This window comes from Cervus canadensis, chromosome 30 (assembly GCF_019320065.1).
Source record: "Cervus canadensis isolate Bull #8, Minnesota chromosome 30, ASM1932006v1, whole genome shotgun sequence".
Taxonomy (NCBI): domain Eukaryota; kingdom Metazoa; phylum Chordata; class Mammalia; order Artiodactyla; family Cervidae; genus Cervus; species Cervus canadensis.
Window position 1 is genome coordinate 32,586,734 of NC_057415.1, and position 18,298 is coordinate 32,605,031.

Below are 18,298 nucleotides of genomic sequence, written 5' to 3' on the forward strand. Positions count from 1 at the left end.
GGAACAAATATTTTGAAAACATTGAGCATCTACCCAAATTCATGTCTTTAAAGAAAGCTACTGGAAATCACTTGAAGGGATCAAAATATCTTTGTTTCCTTGTCTTAAAACCAAGACAGCCACTTAGCAAATGAGACAGAATACCCTGTAAAATACTGATGGCAAATATTCCTTCCTTGCTGGAATCACGGGTATGAGATCTGAACGCCTTCGAAGTTCTCAAATACCTCTTCTGGTCTCTAATACCTGGGTTTGAGAAAGACTGAACCACCCATACATGGATTGAACTATTGACCCTTCCATTCAAAAGTAAAATAAAGCTTTTAATCCATACTCCACCCACAGTAAAGAGATGAACCACCATTAAAGTTCTGCTAATAGAGTTCTAGATACAGAAAACGGTCATTAAGAGTGGCAAGCTTTTTGCTTACCCATTCTACCTCTATCCCCTCCCTCCTCCCATCCCTGCAGGGTAGGAGCGCGTTCATTAATTTAACCAAAGCATGAGCATGCTCCTGTCTGCAAGACATCTCCAGAGCTTCCTTCAGTTCTTTATTCTGAACTAGCTGAACTATTCAACATAAAGCAGCTACGCACAGAGTCTGCCTGCTGCTGCTAGTCCGGTTTCGCCTCGGGATCCATCCAGCTTCAGAACAAGGTGCTGTCTTTCTCAGCCTGAGCAAACAAAAATCCATCTTACAGTCTGGGCAGGAGTCAAGCAGGAATACAAACTTGTCCCACTTCAAAGCACCAGGCGTATCTTTCACTGACTAAACAGCAATTCCAGCATGAGTGACAATGAAAGCTTTCTTCCCTATTATTGTTGGAAACAATCACCAGCTATTTTGCTCATATTAATTAGTTTATATCTAGTATTAGGCAGCCTTGATTAGAAAAATGCTCTTTGTTACCAAGTGAATAGAGAGTAACAAAACTGAAAGCTTTTTTTTTTCTTTTCAATTGTTTTTGTCTTAAGAAAGGACTGTCAGGCCTTTCACACTTGAATGTGGGTTTATCTCTGCACAGGTCCCTGAATTCACCCTGAAAGAATTCGAGTTGATGTGCCAGACAATACCAGGCAAAGCTGATTGAGTGAATGGCTTATTACGCCTTGCCTAAGGAGATCTGTATTTAAATTGCTTTTACCTTCTCTGAACCTGGGGAAAACTTGGTAATAGAGAATACATGAATACAAGCTCGGGGGCAAGGGCAAATCAGCCTTGGATTAAAAGCTGACTGCACAAATGACATGGGAAGGGCTGACATACAATCATGAGGTTCATCATGGATGAGAGGATCCTGGGAACCAAGTGACCCGCTGATCTGCATCCCTGCAGAAGGGTAAGCTGCCTCTCTCTGTGACCTAACACCTCAGCTTACAGCTGACTCCTTCCAAGGGGCTTGAGTTCCCCCAACTATCAGAGGCTGTGACTGTTCCCAACATATGGTGAGAATCATGGGACTCACTTCCCTGGTTATGATTCATTAATAAATTGGTTCAGCACAATTGTCAAAAGTAAGGTTTGAACCCAGGTCTAAGACTCATGAGCTACATAAGTGTCCTTGAGATTAATGTTAAAAATCTTCACGTGGCTTCCAAGGCCCTGCAAAATCTTCTCTAACTCTGTAACCTAACCCACCTACCTTTTCTACAACCTGAAGTATGCTGATCGGTACTTAACAATGGGCTGTTAGGTACCAGGGCCTGTGTTTGCCAATTTCCATGGTGTAAATATTCCACCCTGGCTGATTTCAAGCCACAAACATGAAGTCAATCAGCTTATGAAATTCCTTTGAAATTTTCATGAAAAGTCAGATCTTGTGAGCTGGTACAGCTGGCTCCAGACATCACTGCTCACAACTTCACACCCCACTCTACTATGACCAAAAGCTGTGAGCTCTCCCACCTTCGGCACCTGACATTCACACAGGCTATGTCCTCTCCCTTACCAGAATAACTTACACTCATTCGTAAGCTGGTAGTCTTCCTTTGAGACGTCTTCCCTAACCCTACACATCACTCCACTTTACCCCAAAGAGCACCCTTACTTCCCATATTATAGCATTTGAGACACAGCACTCTAATTTTTTGTTCCCTTATCTGGGTATTTCCCAGTATATTTCTAAACTCTGACAGGGCAAAGGCTGTATCTTTATCTTGCATCCCCAGGCCTGCCACAGTGCTTGCCGAACAATACTGAGATGTACCGAGAAATATATTAAATACTCTTCTAAATTCTACACACATGACCTCATTTCCACCTTAAAACCACCCTGCGAATTTGGCTTGTTCATGATGATGCTCATTTTCCAGATGACAAAATGGAGGCACTGACAGAGTGAATACTTTTTCTCCCCTCCCACCATGGGCTCAGTTAGTAAATGTTGGAACCAGGATTTGAATTGAGGCAGTGTGACTGCAGAGTCTTGTGCATCCTTCTAGACCAGCGTTTCCTTTTTTTTTTTTTTTCTACTGGTGACTCTCAAGGAAGAAATTTTAATTAAATTCAAGTTCTCCCTAAGGAGAAATTAAGTACTTAGGAATAGGTTTTCATCAGGCAGGGTTAAGCTCTGGAGGGATTTCTCATCTCCCAAGATCCATTTTTTGCCCTCTTGGGGGCAATTTTGTTCCTGTGGACAATGTGTACTACAGACTTTTCATTATATGCATTTATATTAATGTACCATATGTTTATCCCTAAGAACATATGGTCTTGTTTTACAGTTTTAATTACATTTTTCTGTAAGTATTATTCTGCATCTTGCTTTCTTTTCCCTCCATTGGATATCTTGAGGAGACAGAGCTGTTCTGAGATAGACAGATATCCTCATTTAATTGCTGTATTTAAATCATATCAACATGACTGACTTTATTAAGTCCTTCTACTATTGAATATTAGAAACTTTTCTACTGCTTGGTCTTCAACTAACGCTTCAGTGAATATCTCCCTGCACATATCCTTGGAATTGTGTTTTTCTAACATAAGTATCTAGACGGGAACAGAGGATGTACGAAGGTCTATAATTTTAACAGATGCTGTCAAATTACCTTCCAGAGTGACTGGACCAATTTACTTCCCCACAGAGACTTTACAAGAATACACATTTCCTCAAGTGTTTATGTTAAATATGACCTCTTTCTACATAGGATGGGTGCTAAACATTTTCATTAAATGAGTCATTTAAAAATATTTATATCACTCACCGGCTGATAGTAGCTTGTGTGAGAGCAAAGATGTGTAGGTAAGATGATGCTGTTGGAAACGCTGACAAAGGAGAGCAGCAAGACTAGGGTGCTGAAGTGTCCTCCAGGAAACCTGTGCCGGGGCCTAACTTACTCCACAAAGGCCAAGAATAGTCACTGCAAGGGAACAACTCCAGTGGACTTTGAAATGGTGACCTTAGGTAACAGGCACTAAATCTTTTCACCCACTTACCACATCTCTCGGGTACCAAGAACACTATTGAGGGGAATGGAAATCAAACACCCAAAGTAAATTAAGTGTTGAAAAGGCAATGATCCGTTTACCAGAAAGGGAAATACACATGATGGTGATAATGCTAAGCATTCTGGAAAATGACACTACAAACTTTATAATGCCCAGAAACAGCAATGACTACACCCATGTGATAAAATCCCAAGTCTTTCAGAGAAGAAGAAAAACATTTACAGTAAATAAAATAGAAGAGCCCCTTTTTCTTCTTTCTCCCTCCCTCCTTTTCTTTGCACACACACACAGACACACACACCCCTACCTAAAATATACACAACAGGGGCCTACTCTATAGCACAAGCAACTACACTCAATATTTTGTAATAAGGTATAAGGGAAAGGAATATGAAAAAATATACACACACATATCTGAATCACTTGGATGTACAATTGAAACTAATACAACATGTAAATCTACTATATTTAAATTTTATAAAAAATTCTTCTAGAAATCAGACCAAAAAAAAAAAATACCCCAGCATAGTTTTGTTTCTTCAGATCTTCATTTCCTTATGAAGGCTCCATATCATAAAATTTATACTCAATTAAATAAAGAAGTATATACAAAATTTAGTAGCCTGCAAAATGATACAAAGAAAAAAAAGTGTAGAAAAGTATTTTTTATCATAAAGATTCAAATTTCAATCAATATGACTTTTTCTCAAAAGCATGGTTTTTTCTTCAACCTTGGCCCTAAAAGTGATTCTCATGAATGTGATTGGAGGTCACAGTCTAAAAGGAAGAGAAGAGACTTCCCTGGTGGTCCAGTGATTAAAATTTCATGCTTCTAATGCAGGGGAAACAGATTCGATTCTTGGTCAGGAAACTAAGATCCCACATGTGTGCGGTGCAGCCAAAAAATAACAGGAGGAGAAGACAGTGCAAGAAGAGCATATGGGTAATCACACTTGTTGATGTGCACTTTGCATAGATCCTCTCCTTTAATCCCTATAACCACGCTCTGAGGGATGACTACATGAGAAGACATGGAAGTTGAGTGAGGTCAGCATGACTAAGGCCCTTTATCCAATAATCGAGATGTGAACCCATGTCTAATGACTCCAAAGTCTGTTTCACTGTGCCAGGCTGCCTCCTGAAACTGAAAGGGTTCAGTCAGTATTTCAGTAGATCAGATTGTAGAACAGTGAAAACAATGTTCCTGTTGTGTGACTGTTCTTCTCTGGACAGTAAAAGTAACTCACATTACTGTGGTTCAGAAGTTTCTGGAATTGCATTTTCTTCTCAAAGTTACTAGAACAGGTCAAGGTAAAATAATCATCATTAGAGGAGGAGGACACCAAGACAACACTCAGAAAACTTGTTATATACAAGATGAGACCAGTTCTGAGATAAACCCTAAAAAAGCCAACAGGGGGATTTGCTACTGACTGTCTTGATTTGGAGTTGGATGCCTCCAGTAGCAGCCAGGCATCCTAGGTGCCGAAAACAAGCACCTCCCTCACAAAACACTCATCCCAATCCCCACCAAACGAGAACTCAGAGGAGACACGCGTGATCTCCGGAGCCAAACACAGGTTCTGAAACTCAGCTGAAACAGTCCACAAAACTATGATTAGCCCAGACCTATGCGTGTCTGAATCACGTACCTGGGGCTGTGAAGCGACAGGGCTGGACGTAAAGGCAGCAGCCATGGCAGCGCTGGCGGCGTGGGCGGTGAGCAGGCCCCAGCCCTGAGGCGCACAACACGGGGGTCAGATGCTCCTGGCTGCTGATCAGACTGTGGTCATGCTAGGAGCAACCGTGGACCTGGAAAAGGGCAGGAAAATCCACGTTAGCCTCAGAGGCCCAGCACGCGGGAGTGAAGCACCTGTGGCCACGGGCAGCGAAACAAACAAAAACCCCATCTCAAAAGCCAGCTACCAGCTGAACGCAAAGAGGAACCCAGGGAGGAACGTCTTACAGAGCAGCTAATGTCTCAGTGCCAGGACCTCTGGACCAGGGTCAGCGGATATGTTTTCATGAATCTAACGCCAACTTGGCATGCGAGCCAGATGTCTGCGGCAGGTGATTTCAAGTTGTGAAGATGGGGAGAGTAGGAAGGGCGAAGGGCCATCTTATCCTTAAATAAGAAACTGAGTAACTCACAATTAAGAGCCTTCGGTATACAGGCAAAGAACAAATAAAATAACAAGTATCAAGTGTCTTAGAGACCCACCCAGTTGAAAACCTGAGGGCGGATGAAGAGAGATGAGTGCAATCATACTTTTTGTTCATGGAGAATCAGTCCTAGAGCACCAAGTCCCAGTCCCAGATGAGATTTCAGTGAATGTGTTCCATGTCTACATTTCCTTAGGGAACTTGTTACCACTTTCAGAATTAAAGAAAGGCAAGATACCCCAAAGTTAAAGGAGTCGGTCACAAGAATAAGTACTTGGATGGGCAGTGGGGGAGGGGGCTTCGTAAATCAAACTTCCACAGGTGTGAGGAAGAGTCCATTTCTCAGTTCCTCTCAACATTCTTAGAGGATGCTAGATGGATGTGACTTATTTCCACATCTCAATCTAGTACAGAGGGGGACAAATTTTCATTTTAAGACCTTAAGATGGGAGGGAGGGTGAAAAGGGAGGGAATGTATGTGTATCTATGGCTGATTCATGTTGAGGTGTGACAGAAAACAACAAAATTCTGTAAAGCAATTATCCTTCAATTAATTTAAAAAAAACTTTAAGAAAATACTTTCATTTTAAGTCAATTTTTCACTTTTAGGTTGCTTTCATACCACCTAACAATATCCTTTCTCTTACTCAAAATGTATTTATGGAGCATCCATAGTGAACTAAGGGCATAATGAATAAAACTGAGCTGACCCCTGCCTCAAAAAGGCAGCATTTGTCTGTAAATACACTTTCTGGTTTCCCCAGCATGCAATGACACCAGAACACTTTCATACTATGGGAAATGATACTCTTCATAACAGTAAAAGTCACGAACCAGGATCACAAAATCCAAGTCAGTAATCTTGAGCAGTTAGTAACGGTGGAGTTGGATATCTAAGCCAAGTCTCTGCAAATCCTCTGGCACTATTCTCTATTAGCTGGATGACGCTGGGCAAGTCACATAACCTCAGAAGAACTGTTTCCTAAGAAACAACCTAGGTTTGGCAGCAACTTCTTTGAAACCGCTATTCTGATTGTTATCCTGTCTTCGGGTATTATCCTTCATACTACGGTTTTAAACACTTTAGGTTTTCATTGTTGAGAATTGTGGCACCTTTCTATTTTCTTCTTCTAATGTTCTGTCAGTGACTATTTTTTAATTAACAAATAAGTAAAGCTGCCAAGACGTTTTGGTCTAACGATCCACACAAAATTCCACAGCTACCCTGAGGCAACAGTGAAGTTCTCTTCAATCCCAGTTTTAGGGGGGAAAGATCTGCTGTTCATCACACTGCGAAGTTAAATAAATAGCCCAGGAGGAAGGCACACATCCACAGAGTGCCTCTCCTCTTCTGTGAGGGCTGTCGGAAAGCCAACCCTACCCTGGGAAAGTTATAGGGCCCCATGATGCACTGTTCTGTACTGAACTTATTCCTGGCATCATTTTGTGCCACCCTTACTTCTTCCCCCTTTTTTCCTTCTCACATATTTACAGTTCACACCATCTTGTTCTATGAATATATGAACAGCATAATAACCGAAAAGAAATATGGAAGGCAAGTGAGATTCTATTCTTAAATATTCATGTGGGTCCAATATCATTTTTGCTGAGTTACATCATTAAGCAATATAACCTTAAAATATTTTCCATATTCAGGTACAAAGAGTTGCCCAAAATGTGAATGCTGGTACCCAGCTTACAGTCCGAAAAAGGATAAAGAAATGGGTGTAACAAATGCCATATGGCATCACTGCTGGTAGCAAAAGGGGAAAGGGTAGGAGACTGGGATTTAATGAACACCTACTAGATGCTGAGCGTGGGTGCAGTCATTTCACGTACAATTTGAGGTAGATATTGTCAACTCATTTCACAGATAAGAAACTTGAGGCTTTGAAGGGTTTATGTGTCATTCCCAGTCATGAGGCCAGGAAATAACAGAGCTGAGACCTGAATGGGGACCCACCACAGGGCCTTTCCATTGATGAACCTTCCACGTGAATGAAAATTAACCAAGAGAAAGAGCTTGGAGATTTTCTAAACAAACATTTCAGAAAGTTCTGAAGGAAGTAAGATGCAAGTCACATGTCCTGCAAAGTACCTATTTCCCCAAACCCTGCTCTCATCCACATAAATGTTAATGATGTACCCCTAGTTTTGATTTATGTGACACGTCCCTGAGCTACACAGTGGACAATACAGATTGTTAGTTTCCTTTTTGAAGAAGAACATCAAGAAGAATATCAAGTTTAGACATTTTTTGTTGAACCTTTCCTTTTTTCACACAAAGAGATTTTTATTTCTGGGATAGTAGGAAATGGCAACCCACTCCAGTATTCTTGCCTGGAAAATCCCATGGACTGAGGATCCTGGTAGGCTACAGTCCGTGGGGTCGCAAAGAGTCCGACACGACTGAGCGACTTCACTTCACTTTACTTCAGTGTGGATCACTAGAAGATTCATGAAAGTGTATGTTGAACCTGTTCTTACACTATGAGAAGCCCTTTATAAATAAGATGGGGTATGGTTACTTAACTCTGAAAATGTAAGAGCAGGGCAATACTACCTCAAAGAGTATAAAATAGCTCTTTTGGGAAGCAACGTCTGAAAATTACATTCATGGAACCTATGTACTGCTCAACTTACTTACAAAACTGCACAAACCATGGGGAAGAGATGTGATGACATCAAAGACAATCTCCTAAGTAATGATGCCATTCAGTCTCTGGCCAAGCAGGCTAGATTACTTTGATATATCAGAGCCCCAGACTGACAGCTACAGAGCTGCACAGGATTTTTTTAAAAAACTCATCCCTCTTTGAACTCTTCCAGGTACTTAGATATCTGTCTTGAAGTTCTTATAACCAGCCCTCAGCCTAACCCTCTATTTTCTTTGAGTTCTCGATAACAGGAAACCACCAAGCAGTGTGAGTTGGCTCCATCAACCCCAGGTACCCTTGGCCATCACTATTTTCCCTTCTCTTCCTCCCTAGTTGTCCCCATTTTCCATTCTAGGCATGACTTGTAATCTCTATCATCCTTCTCAAAACCACAAAACCACACCTAATGCTACTAGCAGAACATGAGCTTTGTCACCGATTGACATGCCTATTCATCCATTTTACAGTCATTGGCTATGAATCACCTCAAAATCCCTCCCCACAGCTCAAAATTCACACACACACACACTATATAGTCAACAAGGACCTACTATATGGCACAGGGAACTATACTCAATATTTTGAAATAACTCACAAGGGAAAAGAATCTGAAAAAAAAAATAGATATGTATGTAAGTCTAACTGAATCACTTTGTTGTACACCTGAAACTGAAACATTGTAAATCAACTATATTTCAATTAAAAAAAATATTTAGATAAAATACAATTTACAAGTAAGAAAGCCACATAGGCTCATGGTTCTGTGCTAGATTAACAGAAAATAACCAACTGAATATAAGAAAAGGAAATATCCTGACTCAATCCTAGAAGCCACAGATGGATCCCACCTATTGCTCAGACTTTCAGAAATATCTACTGGCAAGAATCAACATGGAAGGTTGGAGAACATTTAAAGCTCAACATGCTTTCATGTGAAACTATAATTACATGGACAGAAAATAAGTAAATGAGACCCCAATAGACTCGCAATGATGTTCCCTGCTAAGAGGGATGAGGGCAGGAGTGCACTAAGCCAGGGAGTGCTGGAGTACGTTTAAAATACATCCAGCTCCTTAAAAGGGGTTCCTGGCTCCAACTGAGCAAGTAATCTGTGGCTGTATTTACTTCTAATTTACATGTGGCCATAATGACTGGCCCAGAAAATATGTGGGAAGAAAGCACTACCAACTGGCTTCTGATACGGGCAGGCATGCCAAGTGACAATGATCTTTCTAATTACTGAGTGTAACACCAAATACCTTTAAAAAAAAGTCTCTGGTTCTGAGGCAACTATTCCCTTTGATTACTTCTGGAGCTGATGCTGGCTGGCTCTTTTCCTAGGCCTCATAGGAAGATGAATTTCTAACTTGGCAAATTTATCTACTATAAATCTAACCTTTTTCCTTCATCTGGACTTAAGTCAAATAATGACTCATTTCAGCCCCATAAAAGAATACAGGGCAATACCTGAAACTGAATATACACAGACTTCCCTCTCTAAGGATAAGACAGAAAAATTCATATCCACCAGACAAATGAAAAATATTGTGCAGCTCAAGAGAAGGAAGACTCTAGAGTCAGAGCAAATATTTACTTAAGAAATAGGTATACAACATAAAAGGTAACTTTAGGAAAATATGAGATCAAACATGAGTCAACATTAACCAAAAAATTATGAATTTCGGACCTGAATGAAGGCAGTCAATAAAGTAGAAAACAGAATAAAAAAGCAGAAAATGGTATTAGTGAAGCAGAAGATAAACCACAGCTTTGGGTGGGGCCTACATGACTAAAGATTTCAAAACTTCCATTCCCCAAATAAGTAGATGAACTTAAAGTACCAAAGGAGGAAAGAAGTCATCAATGCTGAAACCAGGAATGATACATTTATCCTTCAAATTTTAGAAAAGTATTACACATAAATAGAGCCAGTTAAATCAGGGAGGAAAAAAATTCAGATTTCATGTATCTTTCTTCAGAGAGCTCTATACTCTCTAGTCCAGCAGAAACTAGACAAGAAACTCTTAACCTCAAACCTGGGTGAACAAGATGAACAAGAGGAAGGTCAGGGCTATAGCTTGTCTTGCTCAGTTCAGTTCAGTTCAGTCGCTCAGTCGTGTCAGTATTTATGACTAACTCTTGCTCAGTATTTATCTATTTATTTATCTTAAGCATCTGAAACCAGCCTTATCTCTAAAGGCTAAGACTGGAAGAGTCTTCTCTGGAATCTGAGCAGATGAGAATATCTTAACAACAGTAACATCAGGAAGAAGATGCTGCGCCCATTCAAACAAAATAGAAGACTTAAAAACCCGTAACTGGAAATGTAGAAGGACTTTTATCAATTTTAATATGCCCACTTTAAGCACATGATCATGATTTTTTTTAAAACAAAAATATTTTTTTAAAATTCCTATTAACTGATCAGAAAGTGATAGAGGGAGCTCCTGGACAAAGGATTAGGAATCAAAAAGTCTGCATATCTCAACAGCAACCTAGAAGCCGGAAGACAATGGACAATGAAGAAAGTGATTTACAATCTACAGTCTCATTGCAGGATGTCCTTCGCAAAGTAGGGAGGAAACTAGTCAAAACGAAGGCGTGAGATACGGGAACAAAAGTTCAATTCAGGAGAAAAAGAAAGGGAATTCCTGGCCTGCTTGTGAAAGGACATTGCGAGATGACAAAGTAGACTGGACAGACTGTCTGTCTGAGTATGTTGAGAGATTTCTAGAACTGATAGTTTGGGATTGAAAGACCACACAGAATCCTAAGTATATAGAACAGAATAACCAGCACACAGAAAAGTAAGCACACACAAGAAGAAAAATGAAAATTTAAAAGAGAATGAAGAATCTACAGAAGAAGAAAAGGATTCATGGAGTTCTAGATGGCTCAGCTGTGAATGATATTAACAAGGTTATAATAACGTTAATACTGAAAACTGACATGATCAGAAACACAACCTGATGTATTAGGGTGGAGAGGTTCAGGAGGAGAGCAGGCGTGCAACACATCTTCCACAGGGATGCCTATCAATACTTGAAACTGACAGACCCAGTAGTACAAGGATAAATCTTGGTGATGCAATGCAAATACCCAATGAAGCAACTAAACCAACTGAAAATGGCAGTTATGGGGAAGATGAAAGGCAGGAAGGGAGAAAAGAACTCCTTTTTCTTAGAAATCCTCATATAGCTTATTTGACTCTTTATAACACTGATTAAAAAAATAAAAACAAAAAAGGAAAAAGAAAATAAAACTGTTGAAACTAAAAGTGTATTTAAAACTACAACAGGCAGAAGTGCCACTATAGAAGACCAAGTTGATGCCACAGAAGACAAGTTTAAGAAAAATCACACATGCTTTAATATAATAGTTACTAGAATGATTAGAAATTATGGCTCTGGAGCATAGAAAATACAGATTCAATAGAAGAAGAATTGGTACACCCAGAAAGAACAAATAGAACATAAGTTATTTAACAATAAAAGTAAGTTTTTCCTAAAAGACGTTAAGTTCTTAAGCTTAAAGAACACAAAGAAAAAAGATAAAATGCACTAAATCAAAATTTAAAACTTCTGTGCAAAAAAACATAATTGAGAATGAAAAGACAATCCATGGAACAAGATAAAATATTTGTAAATCATATATCTAGAAAGCAATTGATATCCAGAATATATAAAGAAACTCAACAAGAAGAAAATCAAACAACTGAACTAAACAATAAGACTTGAATAAACATTTCTTGAATAAACTTGAATAAACAGAGACATTCATATGGTCAAAAAACACCTGACAAGACAGTCAACAGCACAAACTGTTAGGGAAATGCAAATCAAAACCACAATGCATAAGAACACCTCACATCAATTAGAATTGTTGCTAACAAAATAAGCAAGGTTGTGGTGAAATTGGAACCTTTATGTATTGCTCAGGGGAATGCAAAATAGTTCAGCTGCTATAGAAATCAGAATGGCAGGTTCTTAAAACATTACACATAGAATTTTTTTAAGCCCACAATTCCACTGCTGGGTATATACACTCAAAATAATTGAAAGCAGGGTCTCAAAGAGATACCTGAACACCCATGTCCATGGCAGTTATTCACAATAATAGAGAAAAAGGTGAAAGCGACTCAAGTGTCCATGGACAAATACATGGATAAACAAAATGCAGTACTTTAAAAGCATACAATGGAATATCATTCAGCCTTAAAGAAGGAAATTCTGGCACATGTTACAACATGGGTGAACCCTGAGGACATTATGCTAAGTGAAATAAGCTTGTAACAAAAAGACAAATATTTTGTGATTCTACTTATATGAGGTACCTAGAGCAGTCAAATTCATAGAGACAGTATTGTAAAATGGTGGTTGCCAGGGGCTGGGGAGGGAGAAGAGGAGGAGTTGTTTTTTAATAGGCAGAGAGATTCAGTTTTGTAAGACAAAGAGAGTTCTGAAGACCTGTTTCACAACAAGGTAAATATACTTAGCTCTACTGAACTTGAAAATGTAAATTATATGTCATTTATATGTTACGACAATTAAAAGAAAGAGCTCATTCCAGGAAAAATATGAAGTGCATGATCTACAACTGAAATGCAGGTTTATTAAATAAATAAACTTCAAGAGTTAAAAGAATTCCCATGAAAAAACAAAATGGGGAAAAAATCAAAATCACAAAGGGAAAAATTTAGGCTGAACACAGTCATCAACTCAGCCACAACAGTTGACAAGACATAGAAGCAACATTTCATTTTGTCAAAAATGCAGCATGACTCAGACTATACATTCAGCCCTGGCATCATTTATCTGCAATAGCAAGAACAAGGCACTTGTATTAAATGTAATCAGGATATATTGCACCCTGAAATTTCCACAGATGACATAATACAGGTGATGAATCAAAATAATGTGCTCAAGAGAGCTTCAGCATGAGCTTCTTATCAATCCACGTAAACAAGGAATATCTGTGATAATAATGCTGACCAAAAAATGCAGCTATTATAACTATTAAAAGAAACTGTCCAACTGAAATGCATATAACTGTGATGAACTAAGATTAAAAACTCCAGGAAATCACAAGAAAAAGGAAAACATTCTTCACATTTTGAGTCATACAATACTACATTTTGTTGTTTAGTCATTAACTCGTGTCTGAGTCTCTCTGTGACCCCATGGACTATAGCCTGCCAGGCTCCCCGTCCCAGGCAAGAACACTGGAGTGGGATGCCATTTCCTTCTCCAGGGGATCTTCCCAACCCAAGGCTGGAACCTGCATCTCCTGCATTGGCAGGCAGGTTCTTTGCCACCAGGGAAGTCCTCAGTTTACACACTGCAGACAATATTTCATGCTCTTAAATCTTCCCTTTTTCACAAAACTGATAGGATCAGTTTTTCCATTTGCTTTTCCAGCTTTTCAATCAGACTTACACTTGCCCTAAAAGTCTACCATTCTTTCCACATGGCAATGGGCTCCTGTGTTCAAACGCAGGAATACAGCGAGCCCATCCTGCTCACCAGATCTGCACAAAAGAAACCCAAGCACCACAACTGCACTGCTTCCTGGGCACTCCGGCAGAGTTTAGGATTCTACAGACTAGAGAACTGGCCAGAAAGTATTTAAACAAACTCACAGTTCTGATTTCAAAGACTGTATTGACAGGTATACAGCTTTCCCTTTTGGAAAGTGCTCCTGCTGGGGAGAGATGCTATCCTGAAACTTGTCAAAATAACCAGGTATTGTAAAAAACGCATTGAAAAAAATCTCGGCATGGTTGTCACTACTAGGGCCAAGGATGAATTAGTCAAACTCTGTTTACAAGTCAAGCTAGTTTGTATGATATTATTTAGAAAATGGGGGTAACCCGAAGTTGAGGAATAACGGGTCAGAAACTGGCCAAAAGAGAAACATATCCTCTAAGTTAAAAAAAAAAGAAAGAAAGAAACTCATGAGCATGTTAAATCATAAAGGGAGAGAGCAAGAAGAAAGGGATGAGAGCAAAGGGAGAGAAGTCAACTGAAAGGACAAAAAACCCTCCTGAAAGGGCAACGAAATGAATTACTCTTTGAATAAGAAACAGGCTTACAACCCCCCTATTTCTTTCCATTACCCAAGGCCACAATGTCCAAACTCCCGAACTCTTTGTTATCTGCATGCCTCGACCCAGCCATTTGCATAGGGACCCAGAGCCTGCAAAGACTTTAGGCAATCAAGAGTTCCACCCAAAAAAGTAAATATCCCAAAGCATAGATAGGGTGGGTACATTTCTATTGAGGGATGTTTATGGAGAGAGCCTCTGAGCTATGTTGGAATGTCTGTAGTCCACAGGTTTCAGGACAAAGAGATTATAACTATATAATCAACCCTCAGGATGAGCTAGATTCTTCCAACCAGAGCCAATGGAGGAGTCTTGAGGGATATTTTCTTCTAAGAGCAAATGCAGGTTTCTAAAATCAGAAGTAATTCCCAAATTACTTAGAATAGAAGGGTGTGAGGGAAAGGAAAAGAAGGAAAAAGGGAAAGCAAATGGGGGTGGAGGCATACTGTCAAAATAGCTGGCCAAAATATAGAAGTCTGCAGCTGTGATAAGAAAAGCATTCAGCCCAGAATAACAGCAAAGGATTCTGTGGACAGAGGCATCTTCCATTACTTAAGGTTTCCAGTAGCTTAAATTTCAAGTACTTTTCAGAAAATAAGTCAAAACAAATTCTGAGTGCCTGAATTGAAGAACAGTGGTTTAAAACTGTACCTCATTATTTGTGGTTGCTCAGGGGGGAACAGGGGCAGGCGGAAAAGATGGATTGGGAGGTTGGAGTTAGCAGATGCAAACTATTATATGTAGAATGGATAAACAACATGGTACTAGTTTATAGCACAGGGAACTATATTCACTATCCTGTAATAAACCATAATAGAAAAGAATATGAAAAAGAATACACCTGTGTCTACATATCTGAACCACTTTGCTGGACAGCAGGAACTAACACATTCTAAATCAACTCTACTTCAATAAAATAAATTTAAATTTTTAAAACTACAGCTGCACCTCAACATAAAAAAGTTATGCCTGGAAGATAGTTTTCTGATGTGTTTCCCACAGTGTAAGAAAATAGATACATTTCTTTCTGGTGTTGACAAACTACATAATCCTTTTGGAATATAATATGGATAAGTGCATGTGTTTGTGTGGTTTGCATCACGATTCTAAAAAGTACAATGGATCAGAGACTATATAACTCTACAACTACAAATTTGTACTGTGGAAAGAGTTCATTAAGGAGGAAGATTTTACTACCAGAGGGCTTAATACAATAGCATATAAGACTAGAAAACTTCAGAAAATAATAACACAGTGCTCGCCAACTGAGTTTTTAAAACTATGTTCCCATGCAATGCAATTTATACAGCCAATAAAAATTAAATTATATTGAAATTAGGTGTCTATATATTTATCCCATCTCGGAAACATATCTACATGTAAGATTATATATTTATATACTTTGGATACTTTGATTTTCTACAGAAAAATAATATACAGGGCTAAGATAAGAGTAACAGACCAGACGATTGCCTGTCTTAGAAAAATAATAAAATATACAAAATACTGAACATGTCAAAAGTGGGAAAAGAACAGGTAAGCACTATGATTGACCCAGACTTCCCTGATAGCTCAGTTGGTAAAGAATCCATCTGTAATGCAGGAGACCCCCGTTCGATTCCTGGATCGGGCAGACCCGCTGGAGAAGCAATAGGCTACCCACTCCAGTATTCTTGGGCTTCCCTGTTGGCTCAGCTGGTAAAGAATCTGCCTGCAATGCGGGAGGCCTGGGCTCTATCCCTGGGTTGGGAAGATCCCCTGGAGAAGAGAAAGGCTACCCACTCCAGTATTCTGGCCTGGAGAATTCCATGGACTGTGTAGTCCATGGAGTTGCAAAGAGTCAGACATGACTGAGCGACTTTCACTTTCACTTCATGATTGACCCGGCTTCCTGCCTCAAGAGTATCCAGCAACCATACAGTGGAAATCTAGGTGGAACCCAGAGAACTTACTGAGTTAAAGAAGCATATCTGGGAACCCAAGAAGCTCAAAGCAGCTAGAGCTACCAGAACAGAATACCATAGAGAAGAGAATCAGAAAGAAAACCCCGAAGATCTGCAGCTCCTCCATCCGCTGCCTTGAGGACTCACCAGAGAACAGCTCAGAAAAGCACACAGGGATCCGTGAAGAGACTGGAGTGCTATCTATTAGAACAGTCTCCGTTTCCACTAACAAGACTGGACAACCTCATAATTCACAGAACCTTGGCTAGAGCACTCAGAAACATCTTGCCCCAGTAGTGAGGAATAATCAGTCCTAGAACTAAACACTGAGTTGATCCCACCTAACACATTTTAAAAGCAAGACCTAAAAAGATGAAATTCTTTCCAAGTAGTTAACTATGACCCAGAACAAAGCCTGAGAATATTTATGGGAACACAAATATCTAGTACCCAACAAGGTAAAATTCACATAGTCTGGCATCCAGTCAGTGATTACTAGTCCTGCAACGAAGTAGGAAAATATGACCAACATAAGGAGAAAATAGTTTCACAACTGAAGCAGAAACAAAACTGAAATAGATGTGAGAATTAACAGATAAGTAGATTAGAGCAGCTCTTACAACCATATTCCACGTGTTAAAAAAAGTAGAGACATAAAAGATTTTTAAAGAGACCAAAGTCAAATTTTTAGAGATGAAAAATACAATGCATAAAATGAGAAATATAGTGGATGGGATTAACAAAAATCTGGCATTGCAGAAGAAAGGATTAGCAAAGTGAGAGAAATAGACACTATCCAAAATGAAACACTGAGAGAAAAACGGGAGAGCAAGAAAAATTAAAAGAACATCAGTGAGTTGTGGGAAAATTTCAAGCAGACCACCATACATGTAATTGGAGTTCCCAAAGGACAGAGAGAGGGCTTCCCTGGTGGCTCAGATGATAACGAGTCTGCCTGCAATGAGGCAGACCTGGGTTCGATCCCCAGGTCAGGAAGATCCCCTAGAGAAGCAAATGGCAATCCCCTCCAGTATTCTTGCCTGGGAAATTCCATGGACAAAGGAGCCTGCTGGGCTACAGTCCACGGGGTCACAAAGAGTCGGACATAACTGAGTGACTAACACTTTTAAATGAAAGAGGAGGATATCTGAAAAACAAAGGCCAAAAAGTTCCAAACTTGAATGAAAACTACAAACTTACATATTCAACAAGTTTAATAAATTATGAACATAAAAGACAAAGAAAATGCATAAAGGCACACTTAATCAAATTTATCAAACATAATGATAACAAGAAAATCTTTAAAGCCACCAGATAAAAAAAGACTGGCACAGAGAGGAATTAGGATAAGGAGGACAGCAGATTTTTCACCAGAAATATGGCAAGCAAGGAGACAGTGATAAACATCTTTAAAGTACTGAAAAAAATAACTCTATCAATATAAGTCTCTGTCCATGGAAAACGTTTTTCAAAAAGGAGAATTAAGCAAAAACATTTTAAAACAAAACAGATGAAAGGATTCACTGTAAGCAGATCATGGACTATAAGAAATGTTAGAAAGGAATTCCATCAGACAGAGGAAACTTATATCACGAGGATAGATGAATTTTCACAAAGAAACAGAGAACACCAAAACTAGTAATTAAATGGATAAATATAAAAGACAGTTCTCTTATATGTCTCTTTAAATTATAATTGAAAATAACTCACAAAATGAGAGAAGTATCTACAAAACATATCTGATAAAGGACTCGTATACAGAGTATATAAAGAACTTTTACAACTCGATAATAAAGACACAAGCCAATTTTAAAAGGAGAAAAAATCTGAACAGACATTCCCCAAAAGAAATAAATAAATGGCTGGTAAGTATATAAAAAGATACTCAACAGCATTAGCCATTGGGGGGAAAAAAAGCAAATTCACAATGAGATACCACTTCAAACTCACCAGGAAAGCTATAATCAAAATAACAGGTAATAA

At 39.1% G+C, this 18,298-nt stretch overlaps 1 protein-coding gene across 2 annotated transcripts in view; it reads right to left on the reverse strand.

The window, feature by feature from the left end:
• LPAR1 (lysophosphatidic acid receptor 1) overlaps positions 1 to 18,298 on the reverse strand; it is a 153,903-nt gene that overhangs the window by 78,087 nt on the left and 57,518 nt on the right. For both annotated transcript variants that reach the window (XM_043453701.1, XM_043453702.1), the window contains exon 2: positions 5,102 to 5,261. In XM_043453701.1, coding sequence (XP_043309636.1) covers positions 5,102 to 5,146 — 45 coding nt within the window. In that variant the 5' untranslated portion in view covers positions 5,147 to 5,261. The remainder of the gene's footprint in view (positions 1 to 5,101; positions 5,262 to 18,298) is intronic.